The sequence below is a fragment of the Pollicipes pollicipes genome, unplaced genomic scaffold, assembly GCF_011947565.3.
Source record: "Pollicipes pollicipes isolate AB1234 unplaced genomic scaffold, Ppol_2.1 Scaffold_6686;HRSCAF=7923_pilon_pilon_pilon, whole genome shotgun sequence".
NCBI lineage: Eukaryota > Metazoa > Arthropoda > Thecostraca > Pollicipedomorpha > Pollicipedidae > Pollicipes > Pollicipes pollicipes.
Window position 1 is genome coordinate 35,676,199 of NW_023596921.1, and position 25,012 is coordinate 35,701,210.

The window sequence follows — 25,012 nt, forward strand, 5'->3', positions numbered from 1 at the left end:
GACCTAGGCAACCAGAGCCCTGATAAAAAAACGCAATGAGACCTGTACTCTAAATATGTCTCCTTACGGTTGTCCATAGAAAACCACGTGTTTTGTCTCAATATCTGCCCATATTCCACCACAAACTACGTATCCTCAATATCTGCCACGTATTCTCTCTCAAGAACGGCGAAAACCCGATAACTTTATTTGACAGCTTGATCAAAGGTTTAGCTTTAGAGTAACTAATTACAAGCCAAGCCATTGTTAGCAGCAACTGTAACTTTTCACGCCTTATACCCGCCCCGTTACAAAAGAGCTGAATTACAAACGACATAACGTTTACAAATTATAGTTGGCAACTAGTGGCTTAAATTGCCTTTTTCTGTCATTGTTCTCCGCGACCCAACAAATGTGGTTGTCTATGCCTCCCCAGAACCCGAAATGACAAAGAAACATAAGCTGCATTTTTTCCAAATCAGGGAGGTACGGCACAGTTCTGAGGAGTTGAAATAGAGAATGGTGATAAAGTTGTTGTGTGGGTTCACTTGTCTTCTTCCCGCCAGAGCTCAGGAGACCCATTAGATAGCCTCGCCCAGGAGGCTGTCCTGCGCGGAGGCCCCATTTTGTCCAGAGGGCCGACGCCACTTGAAAAGCTCCTCCCTTGTTCAAAATCCGTGGCATCACTCGTCCGAACAATGCTTTTTATGGCCATGATTTTCTATGGATGGAGGGATCTAAAGCCGCTAAGCTTAAAGACACCACCTCTCAAAATAATCGTGCTTCAAGACCCTTACCACCACGAGAGAGGCCCGAGATAGGGCTTCTCGACCGAAGCCTCGGGCACGGCCTATGTTGTTTGTGCGTAATCACGGGCGCCGATAAATGGCTTGTTCTCAATGGCTGAGCGGAGTGGGCTTCATCACGCCTTCCACATGGCTGTCCTATTTCCCCCCCCCCCCCCTCCCCGACGAACAACTAAACAGAGGCCCTCAGTGTGTTTCAAAACCCTGTGAAAGCCAGGCGTGTGTTTCTTTGATAGCCTGCTCTGCTTTTGTCCATTTTATTTTAATCCCTTTCGACCCTTTGTCCTTTGACTTTTTGCTGTTGATTCATATCCCTTTGAGTTTTATCTTTTTTAAATTTGAACGCTTTTGACGTGTCAACTTTGTGCTTTTTTTGCATTTGACTTTTATTCTGTTTGACGTGTCATTCGACTTTTTCCAGTCAACTTTTGTCCCTTGACTATTTGTCTTTCGACTTTTTGTCATGGAACCAAGAGTCATATGTCCGACGAAATCGGAGATGGCAGGGGGGAATGGATGCGGTATTGCAAGAATACTTTAATCATCAGTGCGTGTTAAACAGCGCACCAAGTGGTGCACAATCTAGCGTATTATGCCGTACGGCATTGACCCAGTGGGCTACGCATCCCCGTCTTGATCCACTGGTGGGTCGAAACCGCAACTCTATGTGTGAGCTCTGCTAACATTCGGTGTCATGCATGCTTCTCTTCCCGTGTCGTTCGAATTGTTCAAGAGCGGTTCCCGTGTAAGGCGCGCGGGCCGTGGTGATGGGCCGGCTGTTTTATCGCGGCACTCTCAGCTCACTGAATCTGGTACCGCCCATCTGTCACACGCTAGGACCATGTTCAACTTCCAACTAGAGCTACCGGGCTCTGGCGGATCCTTAGAACCAGCTCTGGCGAACGGCCATTGAGGCGGAACGGTGCAGCTGACCCAGAATGGATCCGTACTCTTTTTGACGATGCTCCCTTCTCAAACGTAATGCAAATATTCAACTGAGATTGGGAGTCATCGTAACAACCAAGCCAGGCAGGCAATGCCAAGGCTGGTAGGCTTCCCTTGATCAACAATGCTTTCCCTTTTTAGTCATAAAACCGCAAATATTAAACCACGTACAGAAACGAACTACAAAACTTACGTCACACGTACAAAACCCTCGGCGATGGTCTGACGCGATCTCCTTTGATCTCACACTGATCCTCTGCAGCACAAACCAGCTTGTTCCCACGCAGTAACCCAAATCATTCTCAAAACGTTCTCGGACACCCCATTGCTGTCCCGCGCTTCCGCGCCACACCCGCCATGGCTCGAGGTCTTCGCTGCGCGCCGGACCCCCACGGCTCGGGGTCTTCGCTCCGCGGCGGACCACTACGGCCCAGGGTCAGCGCTACGCGGCGGACCACCACGGCTCGGGGTCTACGCTCCGCGCCGGACCGCCACGACTCGGGTCTTCGCTCCTCGTCGGACAGCTACGGCCCGGGGTCTGCGCTCCTAGTCGGACCGCTAAGGCTCGGGGTCTGCGCTCCGCGCCGGACCGCCACGGCTCGGGGTCTGCGCTCCGCGCCGGACCGCCACGGCTCGGGGTCTGCGCTACGCGCCGGACCGCCACGGCTCGGGGTCTGCGCTCCGCGCCGGACCGCCACGCTCGGGGTCTGCGCTCCGCGCCGGACCGCCACGACTCGCAGCCGGCCGTGCCTCGCCGCCGGCTCCGCCCGGTTTCGCAGTTCACTCGGCGACCGCTCGCTAGCAGCCGTAACGAGCCGGGGAAAAAAGCGCCGCCGAGTCAGCGACGTAGACTGGCCGCCAGCACCGGCCTGGACTGCGAACAATCCGCCCGTAGCCGGCTCTGGCTCAACGCTACCTGAGCACCAGCCCGGTCAAACGGATCGGACCTTACGAAAAATCGTCTTCGTGTTGAGTTTTTAAGCTGAGCTTGAGCGTCAGCGCCATGCCGCGATTCATTTGGTCTATTTTGCTGACTGTGGGTCCTACGGCAAGCCGGCAGCGTGCAGTGGTGTTTGATCAGGGCGGTGTTTTAACGCACGTCACGGCTCAAGGCGAGACGAAACGTGCTGAGATTTCGACTGTTATGATTCGTTGCCGTTGAAAAGCTGTTTTTGGGGGCACAAGTTTTCCTGCTCGTTTAGGCAATGTGAACTATGAGAGCTCCTTTCGTACGTTCAACTCCCTTAAATCGTTTGGCCCCCCGCAGTTGTATTTTCTTCGCCCAACTCGTGCAACACGTGTATTTGTTGCCCGGCGCTTGCTATACCTGTACTTATGCTGCTGTCAACCAGCCAGCTTTGGATTTAGCATGGGGATAGCACTACTAAACATTGCAGCGGTCACAGTAGCGCGCTCAGATGAAAGCTCACTTTGAACATAGCTTCGCGGCGAGGTAAGCTCAGGAGCATCGGAAAATGGTGGTATTTCCGATGCCCCGTATCTGTCGGGGAAAGCGGGTGTTTCATCATCACAGCTCGCCTCGTCCTGCACAAGCTCATGCATTAGCCTTCAGTTGGCAAAGCTAGTGACCTTTGTAGGTTGCACTTCCTTTATCCGATAAATCTGCAACCCATGGGGTTATGTCCATAACCACCCGCCACCTATTTATAAGCAGCTGTACTCGTCCGTTTACATTTTCTAGCATTCTAGCTGTAAATTATGGAATAGTTTCAGGAAAGTCAAAACCATAGCTTACACCTATGCGGTAATAATTGCAAAAACAATGTTATTTTGTCTATTTGCGACTACAAAAAGCACAAATATTGACAACTTGTAGTTACTTCTGCAGTACGTATCATCCATGTACCCCACCTTTCGTGATCGTCTTAATCATGCCCACAATTTTCCAAATGTTTACACCCAGCTCAGCCCGTTAAACCCACTCCATGTCGGCGCCCACGGGGCAGTCTGAGGGAGAGCGTAAGCGCCTATGACACTAAAAGGAAAGGCGTCAGCGCCTGTGGCAGTCTGAGGGAGAGCGTCAGCGCCTGTGGCACTATGAGGGAGAGCGTCAGCGCCGGAGGCAGTCTGAGGGAAGGCGTCAGCGCCGGAGGCAGTCTGAGGGAGAGCGTCAGCGCCGGAGGCAGTCTGAGGGAGAGCGTCGGCGCCTATGTCACTATAAGGGAAGGCGTCAGCGCCTGTGGCAGTCTGAGGGAGAGCGTCAGCGCCTGTGGCAGTCTGAGGGAGAGCGTCAGCGCCTATGTCACTATAAGGGAAGGCGTCAGCGCCTGTGGCAGTCTGAGGGAGAGCGTCGGCGCCCCCGGCAGTCTGAGGGATAGCGTCGGCGCCTCCGACAGTCTGAGGGAGAGCGTCGGCGCCCCCGGCAGTCTGAGGGATAGCGTCGGCGCCCCCGACAGTCTGAGGGAGAGCGTCGGCGCCTCCGACAGTCTGAGGGACAGCGTCGGCGCCGGAGGCAGCCATCTGCGTGGTCCAAACGGCGTTACCTCACGGAGAAGCATAACCAGGACCCCTGGAGTTTCGCAGTGTAACCAGCGCGCGTAACTTCATGTGACGGTTCCCCAGGACCGGTGTGAACCTAGGCAGGCAGTCCGCCAAGCAGCAGCACCGTGACTGCTCCGCGCTCAGCGCCATCTGCAGCGTCCCAAAACTCAGCTACGGAGCGGCGTCAAAAACTCAGCCAGCTTGATAGACCGGTCAGAACAGGTCGGGATGGGCGGAGGGGCGACCACTCTCGATCGATAAGCATCCCCAAAACGCATGGCAACCCCACAACCAAAGTCATACCAGACCATCGCACTCCCGTGATCAGCCGTACCACGCCAGGGTGTAAACCCACAGACCCGTTCTTCAAAGGACAACCATGCTTATGGATGCCGTGTCCTTATCCAGTGTGGGTGTCGGCTCTGTTTGAGCGTGTCGCCCCCAGCGCGTTGTGAACTGAACCGCGGTAACATAAGGACAACTTCTGATACAGTCTGCTGCCTTATCACGATATATTAAAAGCACAGAAAGGGCGGCGATTCCCATGCATGATTACATCGCAAGCACAGAATCACAGAAGCTTTCAAAGAATGCACCGACGTGGACCATGTCATTTGGATCAGAGACTATCCAAAAACGCGTTGCAGCATCGCAGACATTGTTGATAGCACTTCTCGAAGCCCTCGTCTCCGTCATCCTGAAACGTGACCGCGGCGTCAGGGCGACGGAAGTCGGGGCCACCGAAAACGTTCAAATCAAATGGAAAAATCACGTGGGGACACAGCCTTACGACAAGGACGCTGAAAACCACAACGCATAAAAAATTCTGAGCCGTGGGGGTCTTGCGCTGATTAAAAATCCAATCCTGCTACAGGTATGTGCCAAAACACGGATCTTGCCAGCGGATGACGATCGGAAATTGACAGCAAAAAAGGGGTTGAATACGAAAGAACGACTGAGTGTGTATTTGTTTTCTTCGCGAGTCAGTACGCCCCGTAATCAGTGCCGCAGAATCGGCCTTCACACAATAGCATTCCAAAAGTTATTGCTTACCGACACATCCAAATGAGAACAGTGCAGTGCAAAGAAACCTACACCACTATAGAAATAATGCACCGAAGTCCCCTCACATGGCGCATGTACGATATCATTAACACGCAGCGTTTGTGCATCCACGCCAAGCCTAGAACCCTAAGGCCGACTCACATAGTAAGGGTCTCGAATGATAAGCTCGCCCTCTGGATCGTGCATGCCCAACAGCGCCACCTGCGCCTTCGAGCCAGATGGCGCCCGATCCTTCAGCTCCGAGATGTTGTCCTCGTCCATGCCGAATATATAATCAAACTCTTTGAAGTCTGATCGTTTCACCTGGAGTGAGAGCATAGGCACATTGCGGGATTTCTAGGCATCTCCGCATCTTTAGCAAGATGACACGTACCGTTCCGGGCCTCGTTATCACGTGGATGATAAAAGACGGCACGGTGAAAAATCACAGTTCCAGCAAGTTTCGTTCGTAGCTTAAGGGCTAACCAGCACTAAGTTAAAGGCTGTAGATTACACAGGGGGGATTGAATATACGTTGTATGTCATGTTCCACTGCACAGTCTACCTCGTGCGTATTGCCTCTGCCAATCTAATGCGCATCTCTAAGCTCGGTTGGCTGGCATGAGCAGTCATCCAAATCAGTGAGTATCCCCCCAGTAACCTACCAGGTGTGCCCTGCAGTCCATAGGTACGCCATGGCGCTTCATGGTGGCCTGGGCGCGGTGGTCGGGCGCACGGCCGGTGTGCCAGTCGCCTAGGGCGGCGCTGTCCACGCGCCACTGGTCACGTGCACCTCGCTCGGTCACCGCATGCAGGAAGACAGCCTCCGCGATGGGCGAGCGGCAGATGTTGCCTGGCGACGCGGCGGCCGTCATAGAGCGATCCTCTAAAGTGGGTCACAATGTGATAGGTGCAGGGCCTGATGACACACTGACTGACAGTCTGGACCAAGGGGAGACAGCTTAATGTATGATCACTGTGGGCATATCACATCATGGGAACAGGGTCTGGAAACAAACCACAGCAAGTCTGGAAGATTGTTTGGGGCCACTGCAGCAGGCCATGTGATAGCGACTGGGCCTTGTGCAAATGTGCAAGAGCTATGTTGGAACTCCAGGTCTGATGATACAAACCAACATGTGTCCAAAATATAATTTTCCATCATACACTGATGTTGCTAATATGCCATCAAAATGTTGGAAAAATCAACATTTCTTGGTATAATATAAACCAGGATAGTTTGTACTCCAGGATTGCGACCAGGTAAAACGAAATATTTTGTACTCCAAGGCACGATGAAAGCAGCTTTTGGAACAACAGCTTTTGAAAGCAAGAAGTGATGTTGGCAGCCATTACCATGCTCAGTTGTGAAATACTGGAAGGAAACAAATGCATTATAGCCACCTCACCAAAAATGTCACAAGATGTCTCATCCTCCCAATCACATATAGAACAACATGTTACCTATAACACTAATGGCCTGGTACGGAATCAATCAATAAGGTAAGAAAGAAGAATATTAGGGTAATCAGATTTCCGTCATAGTACCAGTTCAACACAAACCATGAGATGAGACACTCAGCAATGTCATGAACCCTATGCTTAAATTTTCTCCTGTGTTGGTGGGGAAATGCTAGACTTCACTGCAGAAGTGCTCATAAAACTGCATCACTGTCATTTTCAGGTCCTTGAAGCAGGTGCTTAACAGCTTTCTTGGTCAGGGTGTACTTTCCTACCTAATGTTAGAAAAAATCATTGTACACCATTTGTTGTGTTTAAGGTAGGACATGTGGTAAATAATTACAAAACAAGTAGATTCATGTTCTTACCTTCAAATTTTTTTGTAATTACGATGGCGAGCGCTCGAGCGCCACACACACACACAGCAGCCGCGACACCGGCGCCATTACTGCGCGCAGTCACAACATCACTGCGCATCAAGCAGCATCAAGAACCATAAAAATGTAGGGGGCCAAAGTAACAAGAATCCATGAAATCTGATCCTTGATGCCAACGATGGGTCCCAGGGGCATTGGGTGGGGAATGTAAAGCAAAATGAGAACATGGTGACTAAATAAAAGCTCACCATATCGTACCTATATATGGCATGGAACATGGATGCCAATGGGGTGCTGGGTTGAAGGGGTTATAGGGTGGGGAGGTTAGGTTAGGTTAGGTTAGGTTAGGTTAGGTTAGGTTAGGTAAGGTTAGGTTAGGTTAGGTTAGGTTAGGTTAGGTTAGGTTAGGTTAGGTTAGGTTAGGTTAGGTTAGGTTAGGTTGGGTTAGGTTAGGTTGGGTTCAGGTTAGGCTAGTTTAGGATATGCTCTGGACTATTCTGGTCTGTGTGTTTCATAAACATACCTAGATGTGATAAGAAACAATTTTCATTGCATTATTATTGTTACCTTGGTTCCATAATCTTTTATGGTTCTTGATAAGCAGAAATATTGTAATTATGCAACACAGAAACGACACTGAGGAGTCGAGGCAGTGTGCTGCGGTGCATGGGGCGCTCAGGAGCTTGCTATCATATTTATTAAAATTTGAAGGTAAGAGCATGATTCTACCTGTTTTGAGATTATTTACGATATGTTCCGCCTTAAACACAACAAATGGTGGACAATGTTTTTTCTAGCGTTAGGTAGGAAAGTACACCTACACTGCTTTCTTAGTAGCCTCAAGCGTCACTGGGTGCACAGTTAAACTTTTAGCAGGGTGGGTTGAACAAACCAGATGACAAGTGAATTCAAAAATTCCATTGTGGCTAAGCTGTCCCTGCTGCACACAAAAATCATGCAGTGTAGAAGATGAGGTGTTATTCTAGTGACACAATACTATGAGGTTTAATCAGCTAATTTGCTGATCTTGACAGGCTTCAGTGAGGGCTCATTGGGGCAGTACCATAGTTCTTTTTGATACAGGGCCCAGCGGTGCTGACTCGAGGACAGTAGTGGACAGTCGGCATACATAAGTGCTGAATGCTGAGGCTGCCCACGCACCCCACCGCCACCAACGATATTTGTGACACGATTTGCAGCCTGAAAGAAACAAAAAGACCCGAAAACCTACCTAAACAGATAAAAAGAACAGATTTTTTCATCCTTAAAATGTGTGAGGATATTTCACTGTATTCCCCACACTGCCAGCTTGCTCTGTGTAGCGCGCCGGTGTCATCTATGCGCCATGAATGGACGTGAAAGATGGGTGGTTTAAGATAGACCAAGAGCTGAACTAGTGCATAAACCCTTAGATATTAAGGAATATTTTGGTATAAAAAACAATACATAGCCTAATGTAGCTGAAAGAAGTAACTTAAATGTCCTCCTGATACTGAAAATATATTTTATTAATGCCACAAAAAATAAGCGTAATCTAGCACGTTGGCGCAAATTGTAAATAGCGCCAAAATACCAGCCCAGTATATCGATCAGCTGTTGCTTTCTTGTCTGCCCATGGTGTTCGTGGCAACATTGTTGCTGGCTGTTGCTTCTGCCACGGCGGGTCGAGGTTCTCTCGGTGGCATTGTTGAGGGGGCTGTCGAGGGCGTTGGGGCATGCCGTTTTTGCGCTGGAGGATTGTGGAATGCGGAAAAGTGAGGTGTTTATCGATGTCAAGTATGCGACCTTTTATGTGTGTGTGAGATCAAAATTGAGACTGTATCCATGTGGTTCGAGATGCTTAAAATGTCATTGAATTTACGTTGGTTGAAGTGAAGGCGTCATTGTGCGTTGGAAGAAACCGGATTCAGGCAGACAAAAAAAAAACATTTGTAACAAACTGTTAAAGGTAAGAAAACGGAACTGCTCGACAGTACTGAATGAATTTTCAAAGGGGGAAAGGTTTACCATTTTCACCATAATCTTCTCCCTGGGCAGCTGCATTCATTCCAAAAGCAAACAAATTTTTTTGGAGGGCACTTAATAAAATATTTGTTAAGCAGATGATTCCAGCTATGCACAAGCAGATACAAGTGAGTTGGTTATTGATGGAGTGAGCAGTCACAAAATGGAGGACCCATCATTTTCTTCTTACTCTTAATGGTGTCAGCAGGATTTGGGCTTGCGGTGTCTCAGTGGTAATGCCAGCTGTGTTGTGGAATTAGTTTTTCCAGCTTTGTTCAGTGTGAAGGTCAAGTGGTTTCTTCTTCCCATAGTATGTATGTTGATCCTCATTCACCTAAAACATTCATAGTTAAAACACTCAAGACATAGTTGCCCAGCCTTCCTTTTAAGTTCTAGTTCTCCAAATGTTTCACAAAAAGCTGTAAGTGATACAGTGTTGTCTATGAATACATCTAGGTTATGCAACCCTCACACTAACAATTTTTCAGGCTTTGAACTGGAAGTGAAAGATATTAAAACAGCTGGGGAGAGGATATAGCAGGAATCTGAAGCATTCTGCATGTGATACCAAGCAAGAAAATGACATCCATTATCAAGAACCAGATTTTGAAGCATTTATCCAAGTAAGCTTGCAAAGTGTTGAATTTTGATCTCAATACTCACAACTGAATTCAGATCTTGCTGAGATATCTGTGGTCAAAAGAAACATTTCACCCTTTTATAGGGTATGCTATATGGCCAGGTTATCTGTGTGAAAGGGAGGTTATCAATATTATCAAGATAATGTCTGACCAATGATTTGTGAACCAAACAGCAAAGCTTATTTACACATAACTTAAGGATATTCTTGCATGTTGTGTAAACAAGATCAGAAAGTGGTGATAACAACAAAAAGCATTCTGCATAGAAATTGCTATTGGATGACATAAATCAAGTCACTTTATTGAACCCCAGGCCTGTATATTGGCTATGCCTGCATATTCTATGCAATGAAAGTGCTTCCATTGTAGTTGGCTTTTGTATTGAATATTTTTAGCTTGTTGCATTGGGTGCATGTCAGTGCATGTGATATCACCTGTGGACAGCATTTTGTCATTTGGTAGTGCTGCATAAATGTTTGTCTTTCTTGTCTGATTTTTTTTGGGGTGACTTTGTTATAAGCCCAAAACTCTGCTGCAAAGGTCAAAAATGCAGAGCAGCAAGGGTGCATGTATGTGCTGCCATTCTTGCTATGCTGCTTTTGTGGTGTACTTGGTGGAACCACAAGTTTTGCAACTGAAGTTTGCTTCTTGATTTCAAAATCACCCATAATCTGAGGACAATTGTGCAGTTACCACTGGGTTTAAGCAAAGGACCCAGTCCTAGGAATGTGCTCAAAACACATTGTAATATGGCATGCCCAGCTGGCATCCAAAGTTGGTACCTTGATCGTGTGCTTCTGAATGACGTTGGCTGGGATCTCAGGTCGACAGCCCATACACATGCTCACATTGCTTTGAAGGACTGTAGCATCCCAGTTCCTGAACCCAAACTCAGTTTGCCTGTTGAACTTTTCCATACTGGACTATGTATGCCAATCATTTACTCAGGGCCGACAGCAGCGGCGGCCAATAGGACGGCCGCCAGCCGCTGCTGCCCGGTGGTGGTCGCAGGGGACACAGTGCGCAATATGCAAGGGAACTGAATGTTTCCTTTTGCAGAACCATGATCTGCCAATGATGAAAACAAAGGCTACGATCGCCGCCTAACACGTGCTGTTTAGTTAATTGTTTTCACGTGAAGCTGCTTTTTCTTTTAAAACACATCCAAAATTATGCGTCACCCGTGGATAAGCAAGCTCCCTGGGTCAGAAAGACGGTCTTTTGAGTTTTACGCGGTTTTTTGTATTGTTACTGGTTAATTTTTAACAGCCAATTGTTATGCAGCGAAAATTGCCGCCGTCCTGATGCAGCCCGTTTTGTCGAGTCTTCAAAATATCAAACCCACTGCTGTCTTGCATGCGGGGTGCAGTTGCCAGTCAGTTCGAGTTACCAGGCAGTTGGGGTTCCGAGCCCCATCCCACCATGAGCCAGATCGAGATGAATTCGGTTTCGTGTATTTTGGGGTGTTTAAAGCCGTTTTTGCTGAGCCCCCCCCCCCCCCCCCCCAGCCGCCGTATTCTGGAAAGTAGGCTCCCCGGTGCGGTTCATGGATCGTATGAGTATTTCCTGAAGGTCGCAGGATACCGTGGTAGCTCAAATACTGCTGTGATGTCCATAGTAACTGGTGACGGGTAACGCATTACACGGCACTGTGGAATCTATGGTTTAATGAATAACGTCATTTATAGCTGGAATTGATTCAGAAATGATGCCTGTAATTAGCTAAGATATGACCAAAAGAATATAATTTGCTACCTCAAATTCTACATTTTTTCATCTTCCATGCACTTAAGGGAAGCAAATCCTTGCCTTGCCGCGAAACGACCAGTGCTCTCTTTACGTAATGAGCCGGGTTTGAACTCGGTTTTGTAGACCAAAAGCTTGATGCTATACCGATTCCACGACTTACAAGCACTGTTTCCGGCTTTGGCTCGATCTTAACCATTTCAGAAGTGAGCCACATTCTTAGTCGAAATTACGTTTACACAAACATTTACGATAGTATTTGAAAGCAATGTCGGGACCAAATTCGCGTGGTTGGAGCTGATGGCGGATTTAATCTGCGGAAACAGAGTCGAGCGCACGCATTATGTCAGCAAAATGATCGCTTTATTTTGTGTCGACTGGTGAAACTACCAAGCTCACTGGAACCCTCTTGCTTGGGTCCAGTCTCTTGGCCTGGCTCACGCACTGGCCCCCTCCGAGTGTCCTAGAACAAGGCCTTGCCGTTTGGGATCCCAATGAATAGGCCGGCCGTTTTTCATGTCAACAGACAATCACCGGCCATAACCGTTGACGTCACATCCGATCGGATGGACGGCGGTGGCCCCAGACCGCTCTTGGTGAGCCTGGTTGTGCCCGTCATCTAGCGATGACGGGGGGGGGGGGGGGGGGGGCACGCCGCTGACACACGCCACGAGTGAGGCGCTCGTGTCTTGACATGCCGGCTGTCCAGAGGGACGGCGGCGCGACTGCCTGTCCCGGCGCCGACAACAGCGGCCGCGGCGGGGTCACGTGCTGACGGCTCCGCACGCTGGCCGCCCGCTGTCTCATCAGCTGTATGGACAGGAACCTGGACGCGCCCGTGATCTGATGATCAACGTTTGTGCCAGGCTAACATGACCCGTTCTATGATGAATGGAAACAATGCTTATATATGGATGGTGGTCTATTTTTGGGACGTTCGTACGCCTCTGACCAAAATGTACGCTTTTTACCGTGGGGACTTCGGTTTGGAGATGAGCCGTTGACTGCGCTTTGGTCTCCTCACCTCAGTGACGCGACTGACGGGTTCTAGTGAACACAACAGCCCAATGTGTCGGGAAATAATCGAACAGTGTTAGAAGTAGCGCCTTGCCTCCCAGCCGTGCGGGCGGCGGGTGCCCTGCGTCGGGAACATCCCACGCCCGCCAATTAAGCTCCATGCGGACGATGATTGCAGTTCCTGGCTTGCCAACTGCCGAGGCCGTTTCCCGTCCATCCATCTGGTATCGCAGAGCCTGCTGCCGTTTGGGAACATTATTTCCGGGTTTCGTGACGTTTTACGCAAAGGTGTTAGGATGTCGTGGTGCTTTGATTTTCGCTCATCGTTATGTCATATATTTGCCGCTGCGGACGCCAAAAATGTCTGAAAGCTAGAGCTCGTTGCAGTGGCTGGTCCGGCTGCTGTCAGTATGCGTACTCAAGGCTGGACTGACGGCTGCGGGTTACGCACCGCGTCCGTGGAGTTTGATTGGCGGAGGCTCGTGCTGGAGACGAGGCACAGTCCCCTGTGCAGGGCTCCCGACCAAAGGCACCGTGCCCGACCGCTGAGACGGTGACTTCGGCCGCTGCTGCCCGGCTAAAGGCGTCGTGTCCCGACCGCTGAGGCGGCTGCTTCGGCCGCTGCCGCCCGGCTAAAGGCGCCGTGTCCAACCGCTGAGGCGGCAGCTTCGGCCGCTGCCGCCCGGCTAAAGACGTCGTGTCCGACCGCTGAGGCGGCTGCTTCGGCCGCTGCCGCCCGGCTAAAGACGTCGTGTCCGACCGCTGAGGTAGCTGCTTCGGCCGCTGCCGCCCGGCTAAAGGCGTCGTGTCCGACCGCTGAGGCGGCTGCTTCGGCCGCTGTCGCCCGGCTAAAGGCGCCGCGTCCAACCGCTGAGGCGGCGTCTTCGGCCACTGCCGCCCTGATCAGCGTACCACACACCCGGCCAGTTTGCGCAGATATTACGCCATCTGGGTTACGGGGCGCACACCGGCGCGCTCAGGACTGGGGTCAGACAGGCCGACCAGGCTTCTGCAGGGTGTGGTCCATTGGAATGCGCTCAACGTCCGTTGTACACGCTCGGGTTTAGTGTGTATTGGCCAAAATACGGGCCTTGCGTGAAGGCAATGGCCGGAAATCCTGTTGTGCGCGACCCCAGACGGTTTTCAGTAATTCGGTGTCTGCCAACAGCTGTGCGGCGAGTGTAGATAACTCGGCGAATCGTGGAGCCGTTTCAGGCGGCGCGCATCTGGGAAAGACCCGGCTGTAGGCCGAGCCAAGGCTGGCGGACGGAGCCGGACCTGGCGCGTGATGGCCTGCCCGAACATGGTCCGCCGGTGGCAGGCTGGGTTTCAAGCGGCCCGATGCCGTAACCTATATCCTGTCCGCGAAATAATCCAGCAAGTGAACGCAATGTTCTTTGCAGAGTCCTGCTGAGGTCTGACATGGCACGGCCCATGGTTGTGGTGGACGCGCACACGTTTGCGTCAGTGGGACGGTGTTTATGCGTGGCTGCGAGTCGCCACGTGACAGAGCTGTCGCCGGTGTCGTCGACCTCAACGATAAACTGACTCAGAATAGAGGAGGTCTGCCAAATGTGCGTGGCTGTTGGCACGCCCAAATGCCCCAGTCATCATCATCGAACTGATCAGGCCGGATGAGAGCCGGATCCTGGACTCCGTCCAGCCGATCAAGGTCAGCAGTACCGCAGCTACACAGCGTCCCTGATGACGTGGTTGCGTCCGAGGGGCGCAGCCCAACCTGCCGGCCCTTGGTGGGTCGCTCTCACCGGCCGGCGACGCGCCGAAGCCGGACTGCATGCGCCGGCAGTTGTCGGAGCCGCCGTGTGTCGTTCGTTTCGTTCGAAATCAGCCGCCGTAGAAAACAAGCTAATGCGGAGGCTTTCTAGGGGAGATTGTAAACAAATGGCCGTTCGTTTCGCCCGTATGTTGCCCAATGGCCCCTGCCCGTTTAAAAACAAAACTACAAACGACGCTGCGTTGCATCGCGGCGGTATGGCCATAGCTTACGAAGAACAGTTACGTAGTGCGGGCCGAAGGTCAGTTAATTTTTTTGTCATCTTAAGTTTTGCTCATTTTTTGGCATCGACGGGCGACGTCACTCTGCCGTCCCAGAAGACTTGGTGATCGCTTGCTTGGTGGCAAAACTACTGGTGGCGTAGGTGCGACAACTTTGAGCATGATATTACGTGTGAAACCGCTTCATCAGATGAGGACATCGTTTGGCTATATGTGAATACGTACTCACCTTTCAACAACTCTGCACACTTACAAAGAACAGATAAGCTAGGGAAGTGTTCTGTCCCAAGGCTGTCTACTACGTCAAATAAGAAATTTGAAGGTAAGGACAGTGACAGACACATACATTGGACAAGAATGACCACTGCAGTTGTTGCCCCCGAAAACAGCAGTAAGCAATAGCAATTATAAAGAGCAACAAATTGCAGTCCGAGGCTCAAAGCAATATTAGCAACTTTGGTGTGTATTTTACCGCTGGCCACCATCCGCACACAAGTTGGGTGTTTATGGTCCAGCGTCATGAGGCATAAACGTATGATTCCTTCCACCTCCTGAATATGCTAATAACGCGCGGCGCCGTATCGTATGGACCGATTGGCAGCCTGGGCGCGCCCCATTGATTCCTGAATGGCGCGCCGTTTTGTGGCGTCTGCGTAGGTGGGCGCAGCGAGTGGGCCGGAGCCGGCCGGCGGGCCTCAGAGACGGCACGTCACTCTGTCAGGTGAATTATCCGCATTGGCGGAGTGGGCAGCGACGCCGGCCGGGCCCGTCGATCGCGCCCGGCTCCGGGGAGGCGAGCTGACCGGCGCCATCGACCGGAGCCGGCCCGGCGGCCAGCCGGATCCGGGGCCGGAGCCGGAGCCGGAGCCGGAGCCGGAGCCGGCCGGAGCCGGAGCCGGAGCCGGAGCCGGAGCCGGAGCCGAAGCCGAAGCCGAAGCCGGGGCCGGAGCCGGAGCCGGGGCCGGGGCCGGGGCCGGGGCCGGGGCCGGGGCCGGGGCCGGGGCCGGGGCCGGAGCCGGAGCCGGAGCCGGCCAGCTGGAGCCGGAGCCGCGGCCGGAGCCGGAGCCGGAGCCGGAGCCGGGGCCGGAGCCGGGGCCGGAGCCGGCCAGCTGGAGCCGGGGCCGCGGCCGGAGCCGGCCCGTCGGCCAGCCGGAGCCGGCCCGTCGACCAGCCGGAGCCGGCCCGTCGGCCAGCCGGAGCCGGAGCCGGAGCCGGCCCGTCGGCCGGCCGGAACCGGAGCCGGAGCCGGGGCCGGGGCCGGGGCCGGGGCCGGGGCCGGGGCCGGGGCCGGGGCCGGGGCCGGGGCCGGGGCCGGGGCCGGAGCCGGAGCCGGAGCCGGAGCCGGAGCCGGAGCCGGAGCCGGAGCGGGGCCTGGGCAACCCCGCACTGCCGGCTGCACTAAACACCCGTCGCCTGCTGCAAGTCTTCCTTTGTTCTTGTTCTTTGAGGCGCATGCCCGGCAAAAATATCGCCGATTGAAGAACTGCTCGTGGCTTGGGTACTGCTCCCACAAAATCGCACTTGCATGTGAGTGGGCGGCGTGGGACGGGCCGAACGGCGTTGTGGTCGTTACGATTTTTGATATAATGATTAAGTTTTTGTGTCATATAACAGATTGCCCTGCGAACAAAATAATGTTTGGTACGTCTTTTGTCACAACAGTGGCACAGCCTGCAGTGCGGAGAGGAGGAAAACTCTACTGCACGTCACTACATTACCTGTGTGTTGATTTGCATGCTGTCCTCGCCACAATTTTGACCAACGGGCTTGGCTGATACCCATCCAACTGTGCGGGCAAGGGCAGATATTGCTGTCACTGTCGCCAGGTCCGCCGTTGCGTACCACCGGCCGTTGGGCGGAGGAGGGGGATGTGTTCCCTATGTGTTCCCTCGTCACTATCAGCCCTAACTCCCATTGTCAGTTTGACCCCAACGTTGCCATGGGCGCGCGCGTGTCAGCATCGTGCGCACGTTTTTCGGCCGTGGATTTTGCAGACCTCTGCGCGGGATGCCATGCTTTCCGAGCATCAGTAGGCCTACGTTTCAGTTACTGGGGACACGGATTGCTGTTCGAGATCGAAGATGATCTAATTTGCTAGTTGGCTGTCATCTACCTTGCTCAAACTGTCAGGCTCAGTCATAACATGTGGGGTAGTCGATTTAGTGTGACTGTAACACGCGGGAAGTTTTACGCAACGCTGTTTGCCTATCAAAGCATTTGACACCTGCGAATGTCGTCTTTTCGGCGGGGAAAAATCGCGGTGTTTAAGTTGCATTGTGTTCTTTTTACGTCAACTGCATCGCTGGGCAGCTCTGGGTTCCACAAAAAGGCTTTTAAGTCCAGCGAAGCACATTGTTGCCAGTCTCGTCTTCCGTCTCCGTGTGGGTATTGATTTCAGACCCGACACCAGCGGACGGGGTGGGTGGCGGGCCCAGCCCACCTCAAAACAGCGCCAGACCTGCTCGCCACGCGTCCAGCCGGCACACTTCCCCCTGATGTGTCACGGGACGCAGGGCTGGCGGTTCCGTTTGTGTGAATATTGCAGGCATAGCTGATCCAAGGTGACGTAATGCGCGGCGAAGGAAGGCGAGTTTCACAGCAACCGGCGTTCATGTCTACCATTAATACGATATTTCTGGTCGAAATTCCGCTCGAGTTACGCAGCGTTTTATGGTACAAATGTTAGTTGAGAGTACATGACGTAACAGTAGGACATATGTTACATGATACGACAGTGCTTAACTGTTTTTGTTGGAATTTTTAAACATTCTGAAGCTTCAGGCTGCACTGCGCCTGCGACTTCTCGAACACCGGTTAAACATTCTGTGCTCACGTTGCACCTCAAACAACGCTGCGTGCGACACCGCAATGGATGCTTAAGTTTGGCTGGTCAATCAACCCATTGACCATGACGCGACAGCGTCCTCTCAATCAGGCGCACCATCTGACAGCGGCGTATTTTGTGACGTTCAGGCCCGAAATCAAACATAGCTTTGGCTGTCCGTTCAGAAAACCGCTTGCCTTTGATGACATGCGAAAGGATCCACCGGCGACTAGCATGGTATCCGCATCTTCAGGGAATGCGACTAGCTGCGCAAAAGTTGTTACAAATCCATGGCGCGTGAGTAAAGTGTAGTTGGGAAATTACACTATGTTGTAAGACCATTGAAAATGGGTTGGAAACCCCGGGCGAATAGCCGTAGAGCGCGAAAAGAGCCATTCCCACATACAGGACTGAGGTTTCGCGGAAACATTAGCACTGCTGTTACACTAATGGACAAGAGCTCTTGCATAACACGTAGCGCTCGTTGATTAGGGCCGTTACTCCATGCGACCGGTCTCACGGCGGTCCGGCCATGTGCTGCGTGGTGCACGTGCAGCCGCTGGGCTGGAGAGCGGGCATCTGTGCGGGGCCAGTCGTGGGCAGAAGAGGGCCGGAGGAAATGAGCCATGCAAATGGCATAGAACGTTGATAAAGTAAATCCGGCAGGAACTGACCGCACACCAGCAAGCTGAAACTAATTCAACTTGGCACCAGATTCCGGCTGCAAATTGAGATAGATCTTAAGTGTTGAAGAGGCCTGACTAGGTAAACTCGAAGGAGGATGTGTCAGTGCATTTCGAAAAGTGCATGTTCAGCCGGCTGAGGGCCAGAGCAGGGAGCGAAAAGTGGAGTGAACCCGCCTGTTATTTTGGTTTTGTTGTTGCATACTCGAGCCGGGATATTCTGCTGCTGCTGTTATGCGACCGAAGTCGATTGGAAGGCGGCTCACAGCACTAGCTGATGTTGCCAGAACCCAGCAGCGTTTGAATTTTAACACTTTGTCAGGGAATTTAACCCTGATAAAATTGGTTCTCCTGATTTCGCACTAGAAAGAATTAACCCTCGAAGCTCTCCGTGCACAAGTCACGCAATGATGATCCACACTTAGCGAGAAGTACCGGACATGCACCTGTCACAGTAATATATATCGTCCAGCAAACCACATCAAACGATTTTCTTACTAACGTCCGCAAACGATACCCGTCCGATTCAAACGATCCTCACCGGGGCTCCAATCGCAAAGCCTTCAAATCGGGCCTCGCTTGCTCTGTGCTCTCACTGCACAATAGTATGCACGCCACATGTGCGCCAAACCCGTCTACATTCGCGTATCGTCGTGCCGGTACAGGCCGGAGACAACCGTGGGAGCGCTCCCCGGAACCCCCGCAGACGGCCACGTTATGGGTGGGAGTGTTCCGCCTTTCTCGTGGCTGCCTCAGAGACGTCTCCGCTCCCTGGGCTCTCCGGCTCGAGATTGGCTGTTGCATGGCGTGGGGAGGCGCCAGTGATTGGCTGTTGCATGGCGTGAGGAGGCGCCAGTGATTGGTTGTTGCATGGCGTGGGGAGGCGCCAGTGATTGGCTGTTGCATGGCGTGGGGAGGCGCCAATGCTCGCGACGTCTCTGAACTGCCATCAGTTCGCAAAACAATGTGCACGGGAGCGGAACGTGGCCGATGACGCTGTGCATCGGCCCAGGTTTCGCCAACTCATATGAAATATATTATGGTAGACAAGGAAGAAGCGCGAAACCCATGCTGATGGCTTCTCGACGCTTGGGACAAGTGGAAGCGAAGGATTGCAAATCACGAGGGGTAGAGTCAGAAGGGCGAATTGAGATGGCTTTAGATACGTTACGATCAGTGCTCTTTCTTTCGTGCACAGGCTTGAAATTTCGTTCCAGATTTCATAAATAAACAATGGGTATTTCTGGCACTGGACAGTACTCGATGCCGAGCAGGCAGCCTACAGTTGAAAAGTGTACGGAGTGATCTTGAGATAGTTACAGGGGGAGAAGAGACAACAGTTTTTTCAATGTTTGTGAAATGTGCGTAAATGCAAGGTGTGCTTGAACGCGTTGTGTCAAGGCATTTATCTGGAAAGCATGAGCACAACACAAATTAGTTGATACACAAAACTAGTTAAAGCGGTTGTTGATGAACAAAACGTAAAGAAAGCCAATGATGTCAAGAGACGTCATTACCAACACACCAAAAAACTTCCGTTTTGTTCGACCTTGTATATGCAAGTGAATAAAAAAACTTAAACCCCATCCTGGTTTGGAAAAAGGTACTCCAAACCTGAATCCCCAAATCCAAATTCCCACTCTGGTACCCAGCTTGCTGAATTTCTGGGACCTGAGTTTGTGTTGTGAAAGAGACCGCCCTGGGCTACTTGTAACAAAACTTAGGTACTCGTCTGTTCATTTGTCCGAAGGGATGATGCGTCGATATCGAGCCCAGCAACCTTGCGGCCTGTAGGGACGACTGCTGCGGGTATTGGCTGGGTCCTGTCTGTTATTTATGCTTTTAGACAGCGCTGCATTGCTCCGCCGAGCGACATTGTGACGAAGCAATAGGACATGGAGCGTGGACGCGTTCTGGTGCAGGACAGGGAAGCGGGGTGTGCTGTCTACACTATCAGAACTGTCCTGCCCCCTCGGGCGTCTGCAATCTCACATGTGCGTGCGCTTGTTTCGCATGATGGCAGGCAAATCACGGACTATTTCTGTTTGCCAGTGACGTCTGAGCCAGGAAGTTGGCTAAGACTGTTTTGGCTTGGGATGGCGGCCCGCGAATAGAATAGCGGCCCAGAAGCCGCCTTTGCCAGCATTTAAGGTCGAGCTTTGGTCGCTTAAATATTCCGTCGTCGACCACACTTGTTTGAAGTGTGCATTGGCGTATGCTGTGGGGTTCTTCAGTAATCTCTTCCGGCTTTGGATTTTGTGTAGTATGTTGTTGAAAAGGGCGAAGTGTTATTACGCTTCGTTGTAGTAGCGTTTGGTGAAATGAACTTCAATAACGCTTGGCTGCCCATCAATTGATGTTTTGAGATCTTATGCTCAATAGCACTGACGCTCAGTACGCCAAGAGATGCTGCTTTTTGTTAAGGGCATATTCAAACAATCATTGGGATATACCATTAGAACACTCGCTTCAAAGCAGTGCTGATGGTCACGAGCGACTATTAACAACGCCTCGAGGCGCCGGACTTTCTCACCATTATCACAATGATTGTTTTGATATTCCCTGTAATCATGAGGCCTCTGGTATATTGGATGTCGGTTATTTTCCGCGAAAGAGCTCTTGGCGGTTAAAAAGGGGAGCTTACGGCCTTCATCAAGGATGCATGCGGTTATGATAACACAAGTCGCCGCATGATTGCACGCCAAGCGACTTCAGCACATGTGTTGCGTGAAGGCCACTTAATCAATCCGGGCTAGCGACTGCCTGTCGTATGGCAGCGTTTCCAGCCAGCCTCATGACGACCAGCGCCGCTCAGCCGTGCTGGGGATGGATCCCGATCGATGCACCCGCACCCTCGTCGCCAGTCGATGTGCCCAGACGTCGGCGGACCGCGAGTCCCTCGGTGACGCGCTGGTCCACCACTGTCGCTGAGCAATCGGATTACCTTCCGCAGGGACATGCGTGGTGTTTGGGTATATTGGTGCATTATGTCAACTGCGCGCGGTCCGAGTGACGCATGGCGCTTGCCTGATGTTGATGCCGTGTCGTATTTCCCGAACCGTGGAATGCGGTAGAGGCTAAGTCCCTGGGTTCGATGCATTTGAATGTTTGGATTTGGATTTGGGTTTGGGTTTGGTGGATATGTTTTAGGTCGTATGTTGCCACTTGCAGTGCATTTGTTACAAGAGTACCAAATAGCTCGGTTGTGGTCATACTTTGTACCTTTTTACTACGTATGGTCTGCATGGGTGACGGGCTGTCACGACTCTTTGGAAGCGGTCGGAGCGTACAGAGAATACGAACCGCATCTGCATCGTCGATGGGACGCTCGGTAATTCCCCACGCGCATTTCACTTCAAAATACGTAAATTGCCTCTTTTACTTCAGGAATGTAGTTGAACGTACATGATTCATGTCCTTAAATGATTAAGATCTCGTGGCACAGAGTCCGCGGTGCAAAAAGGCGTTAGTCACGTCTTGGACCCAAGGGACCTGCCGATGTAAGCTTCACCCTCTTCTGCCGGGTCCAGTGGTGTCATATTTGGTCGGAAAGCTGTGTGAAATTCGCCCGTATTTTCATGGTTGTCCGCGCAGGTGGAGTGTGTGGGCTCCAGGAACAGTCTGAAGCGTGATGTGTGCCAGACCCTGCACCAACCCTTAACCTCTTACTGGGCGGCCGCGCCTGCTCGCGTGCCTCAGTCACACTTGGCTGCAGAGCGCCGACACAGCCTCGCTGCAGCTGGTCTGCAGCGATCCCTGTCAACGTATCGCCCAGGCACGACGTCACCACAATCATAGAGCTCCCTCACGCTATTGTTTGGGTGTAAGCTCATCGTCTCACTGGCGTTTTAGCATCTTCCAATAGGCTTTTGGACATTTTGTGGTTAGATTTGGGCAGGCCGTGAACCAAGTTTTTCGATGACGTGTTTGTTTTTCGACTTCATTATCCTTGATAAAATAGGTCGAGTCGTTCATGCGCTGTAACACTATGCCAGCGCCATAGTGACGACACAAGTCATCCAGTCACACCTTTTAACAGAAGACACGAACAGTGAGGGGTGCATGCGGTCTCCGTCAGTGGAACTCACCGCATTTTCTGTTGAGCCCTGGTGAGGGACTCTCTCTCTCTCTCTCTCTCTCTCTCTCTCTCTCTCTCTCTCTCTCTCTCTCTCTCTCTCTCTCTCTCTTCTCTCTCTCTCTCTCTCTCTCTCTCTCTCTCTCTCTCTCTCTCTCTCTCTCTCTCTCTGTCTCTGTCTCTGTCTCTGTCTCTGTCTCTGTCTCTGTCTCTGTCTCTGTCTCTGTCTCTGTCTCTGTCTCTGTCTCTGTCTCTGTCTCTGTCTCTGTCTCTGTCTCTGTCTCTGTCTCTGTCTCTGTCTCTGTCTCTGTCTCTGTCTCTGTCTCTGTCTCTGTCTCTGTCTCTGTCTCTGTCTCTGTCTCTGTCTCTGTCTCTGTCTCTGTCTCTGTCTCTGTCTCTGTCTCTGTCTCTGTCTCTGTCTCTGTCTCTGTCTCTGTCTCTGTCTCTGTCTCTGTCTCTGTCTCTGTCTCTGTCTCTGTCTCTGTCTCTGTCTCTGTCTCTGTCTCTGTCTCTGTCTCTGTCTCTGTCTCTGTCTCTGTCTCTGTCTCTGTCTCTGTCTCTGTCTCTGTCTCTGTCTCTGTCTCTGTCTCTGTCTCTGTCTCTGTCTCTGTCTCTGTCTCTGTCTCTGTCTCTGTCTCTGTCTCTGTCTCTGTCTCTGTCTCTGTCTCTGTCTCTGTCTCTGTCTCTGTCTCTGTCTCTGTCTCTGTCTTGTCTCTGTCTCTGTCTCTGTCTCTCCTCTTCCCCCTTTCTCCCCTTCTGGAACTTCAACCTAGGGACAGTGAGCAAGTTCTTCACCGTGCCCTCGCCGCCACCGGGGCGGCTGCATTCGGACATACGAGCTTGTCTGTATAGAACAGAGAATGCAATTCATTCCTCTTGGTGACCGCATGCCATCTAGGTGCAAACACCGTTTAGATGTTGTCCGTGACTTTATTGGTGTTGCATTTCGCAGGTTGCATTGAATAAAAAGAGCGAATGGCCTAGGTGGTAAGCGTTACACACAATTTAACCCATGACACTTTGAACCTTCGAGATTATTGTGCTGGCCAATGCTTACATTTAGCGGAAGCATGTAAACTCGTTTTCGAAAGGGCGATTTTTTTGTTGCATTGTTCTTATGATCCATTGGGCGCTACCATCGCGCGCATGGCATCTCCCTGATCATCGCATATCTTCAAATACTAACAAGTTACCCGGCCTTTTACTGTTAGCTGTATAGGTCTGAGACTTCAGGTTCTGTGGCGGGAGCAATCGCTTACGCTGTGCCGCCAGCTGGAGACCTCTGCCCTGGCTCCGGATGTTTGGCTTACCGCAAAGACACTCGGAAATGGTCAGATGCTGTTCACGGCCTTGCCGTTTTTGGTGGCACAGCGTTCGATGTGTGCAAATTAAACCATGGCTGATAAGGCCCGTCCTTTTCTCACGGCTGAGTCCGTAGCCAATGTCATCCATCACTGCCGGGTCCAATCGAAATTGCATTTTGATAGCTGACATGGTGAAGTCGATATATATATATATATATATATATATATCTATATCTATATATATATGTGTGTGTGTGTGTGTGTGTGTGTGTGTGTGTGTGTGTGTGTGTGTGTGTGTGTGTGTGTGTGTGTGTGTGTGTGTGTGCGTGTGCGTGTGCGTGTGCGTGTGCGTGTGCGTGTGCGGGTGCGGGTGCGGGTGCGGGTGCGGGTGCGGGTGCGGGTGCGGGTGCGGGTGCGGGTGCGGGTGCGGGTGCGGGTGCGGGTGCGGGTGCGTGTGCGTGTGCGTGTGCGTGTGCGTGTGCGTGTGCGTGTGCGTGTGCGTGTGCGTGTGCGTGTGCGTGTGTGTGTGTTGCTGTCAAAAACGCTGTAACGTTGCCTTGTGTGACATGCAACAATATGAGGCGTTGGGGCAACTTTTTCACGCCCCATGTCATTGTTGTCAAGTGGCTGTTCGGTTGTATTACCACGCCTGAAATGACCCTCCTCTGTCTGACGTTTTGAGATTGCCATCAACGTGTAGAGTGTTCGTCTTTCATAGCCTGGCACAAATAGTCCTCTTCTAAGAAAGTGACATGATATCCAGCTATTCCTCTTCAAGGGAAGACATTTAGCTCTGATACAGCATCTGCCGTTTACCTAGCTGTGCCGGCGTGCCTTAACAGCGTATCGCTGCGGCAGGTTCGCCAAGAACCTGACGGCGGACAAGATCAACATCAGCACCATGCGCGGCGAGGGCGAGATGTCCAACCTGGAGCTGAACGAGGCGGTCATGACCGACCTGCTCGAGCTCCCCGCTTGGATGCGCATCACGCGCGTCTGGTGTAACCGGGTCGCCGTGCGCATCCACTGGACCAAGCTCAAGTCTGTGCCCATCTATGTGGTACGGCCGCCGACGCTGCGCGCGCGCCCGCCTGGCAATGTGGCGTGCGGCGGCTGGTGCTCCGCTGTGTGTGACGTTTGCTGGGGAGGTGCGTGCGTGACGGGCTGGGCTGACGTGCTGCGTACGGTGGCGGTGCCGCGTGTGACACGTGCTGTGGGACGGTGACACGTGCTGGGGGCGATGTGCTGTGGTGTGTATGTGGTCCGGGCGGCGTGTGCCGAAGATGCTGCAGTGGTGGGTGGCACGTGCTCAGGCGGGGCGTGTGGCAGGACGGCGTGCTGCTGCTGGGTTTGTATCCGTTCTTCGAAGACGGGGAGCCTGCAGGACTGAAGTCCCAGGGTCACCTGTCTGTGCTGCGTGGCTCGATAGCGCGACCTTGCGTATGGGATAAGTACGTGAATGCCCTTACCATCCGCGTGCACAACATGCTATGGCACCACCGCTTGTCTGCTTTCACGACGCACGTAACAGTGCTGTAATGATAATCGAAGCATAGTCCCGCTGACCAGCATGGAAAACCGCACACCA

General features: G+C 52.1%; 2 protein-coding genes across 2 annotated transcripts; one reads left to right on the forward strand and one right to left on the reverse strand.

The window, feature by feature from the left end:
- Positions 1-4,730: 4,730 nt before the first annotated feature.
- Positions 4,731-8,440, reverse strand: LOC119108475 (low molecular weight phosphotyrosine protein phosphatase). The gene is made up of 4 exons (XM_037232042.1): positions 8,346-8,440; positions 5,942-6,129; positions 5,439-5,600; positions 4,731-4,929 (listed from the first exon to the last, which is right to left on the reverse strand). Exons 1-4 carry the CDS (start codon positions 8,374-8,376, stop codon positions 4,852-4,854), a joined length of 459 nt encoding a protein of 152 aa, XP_037087937.1. The 5' UTR covers positions 8,377-8,440; the 3' UTR covers positions 4,731-4,851.
- Positions 8,441-8,780: 340 nt separating this feature from the next.
- On the forward strand, positions 8,781-24,484 carry LOC119108552 (UHRF1-binding protein 1; the record flags this gene model as incomplete). The annotated part of the gene is given in 3 exon segments (XM_037232141.1): positions 8,781-9,062; positions 9,607-9,741; positions 24,283-24,484. Coding segments are annotated over 2 exon segments (246 nt in total), but the record flags the coding sequence as incomplete, so codon positions are not given.
- Between the last annotated feature and the right edge of the window lie 528 nt (positions 24,485-25,012).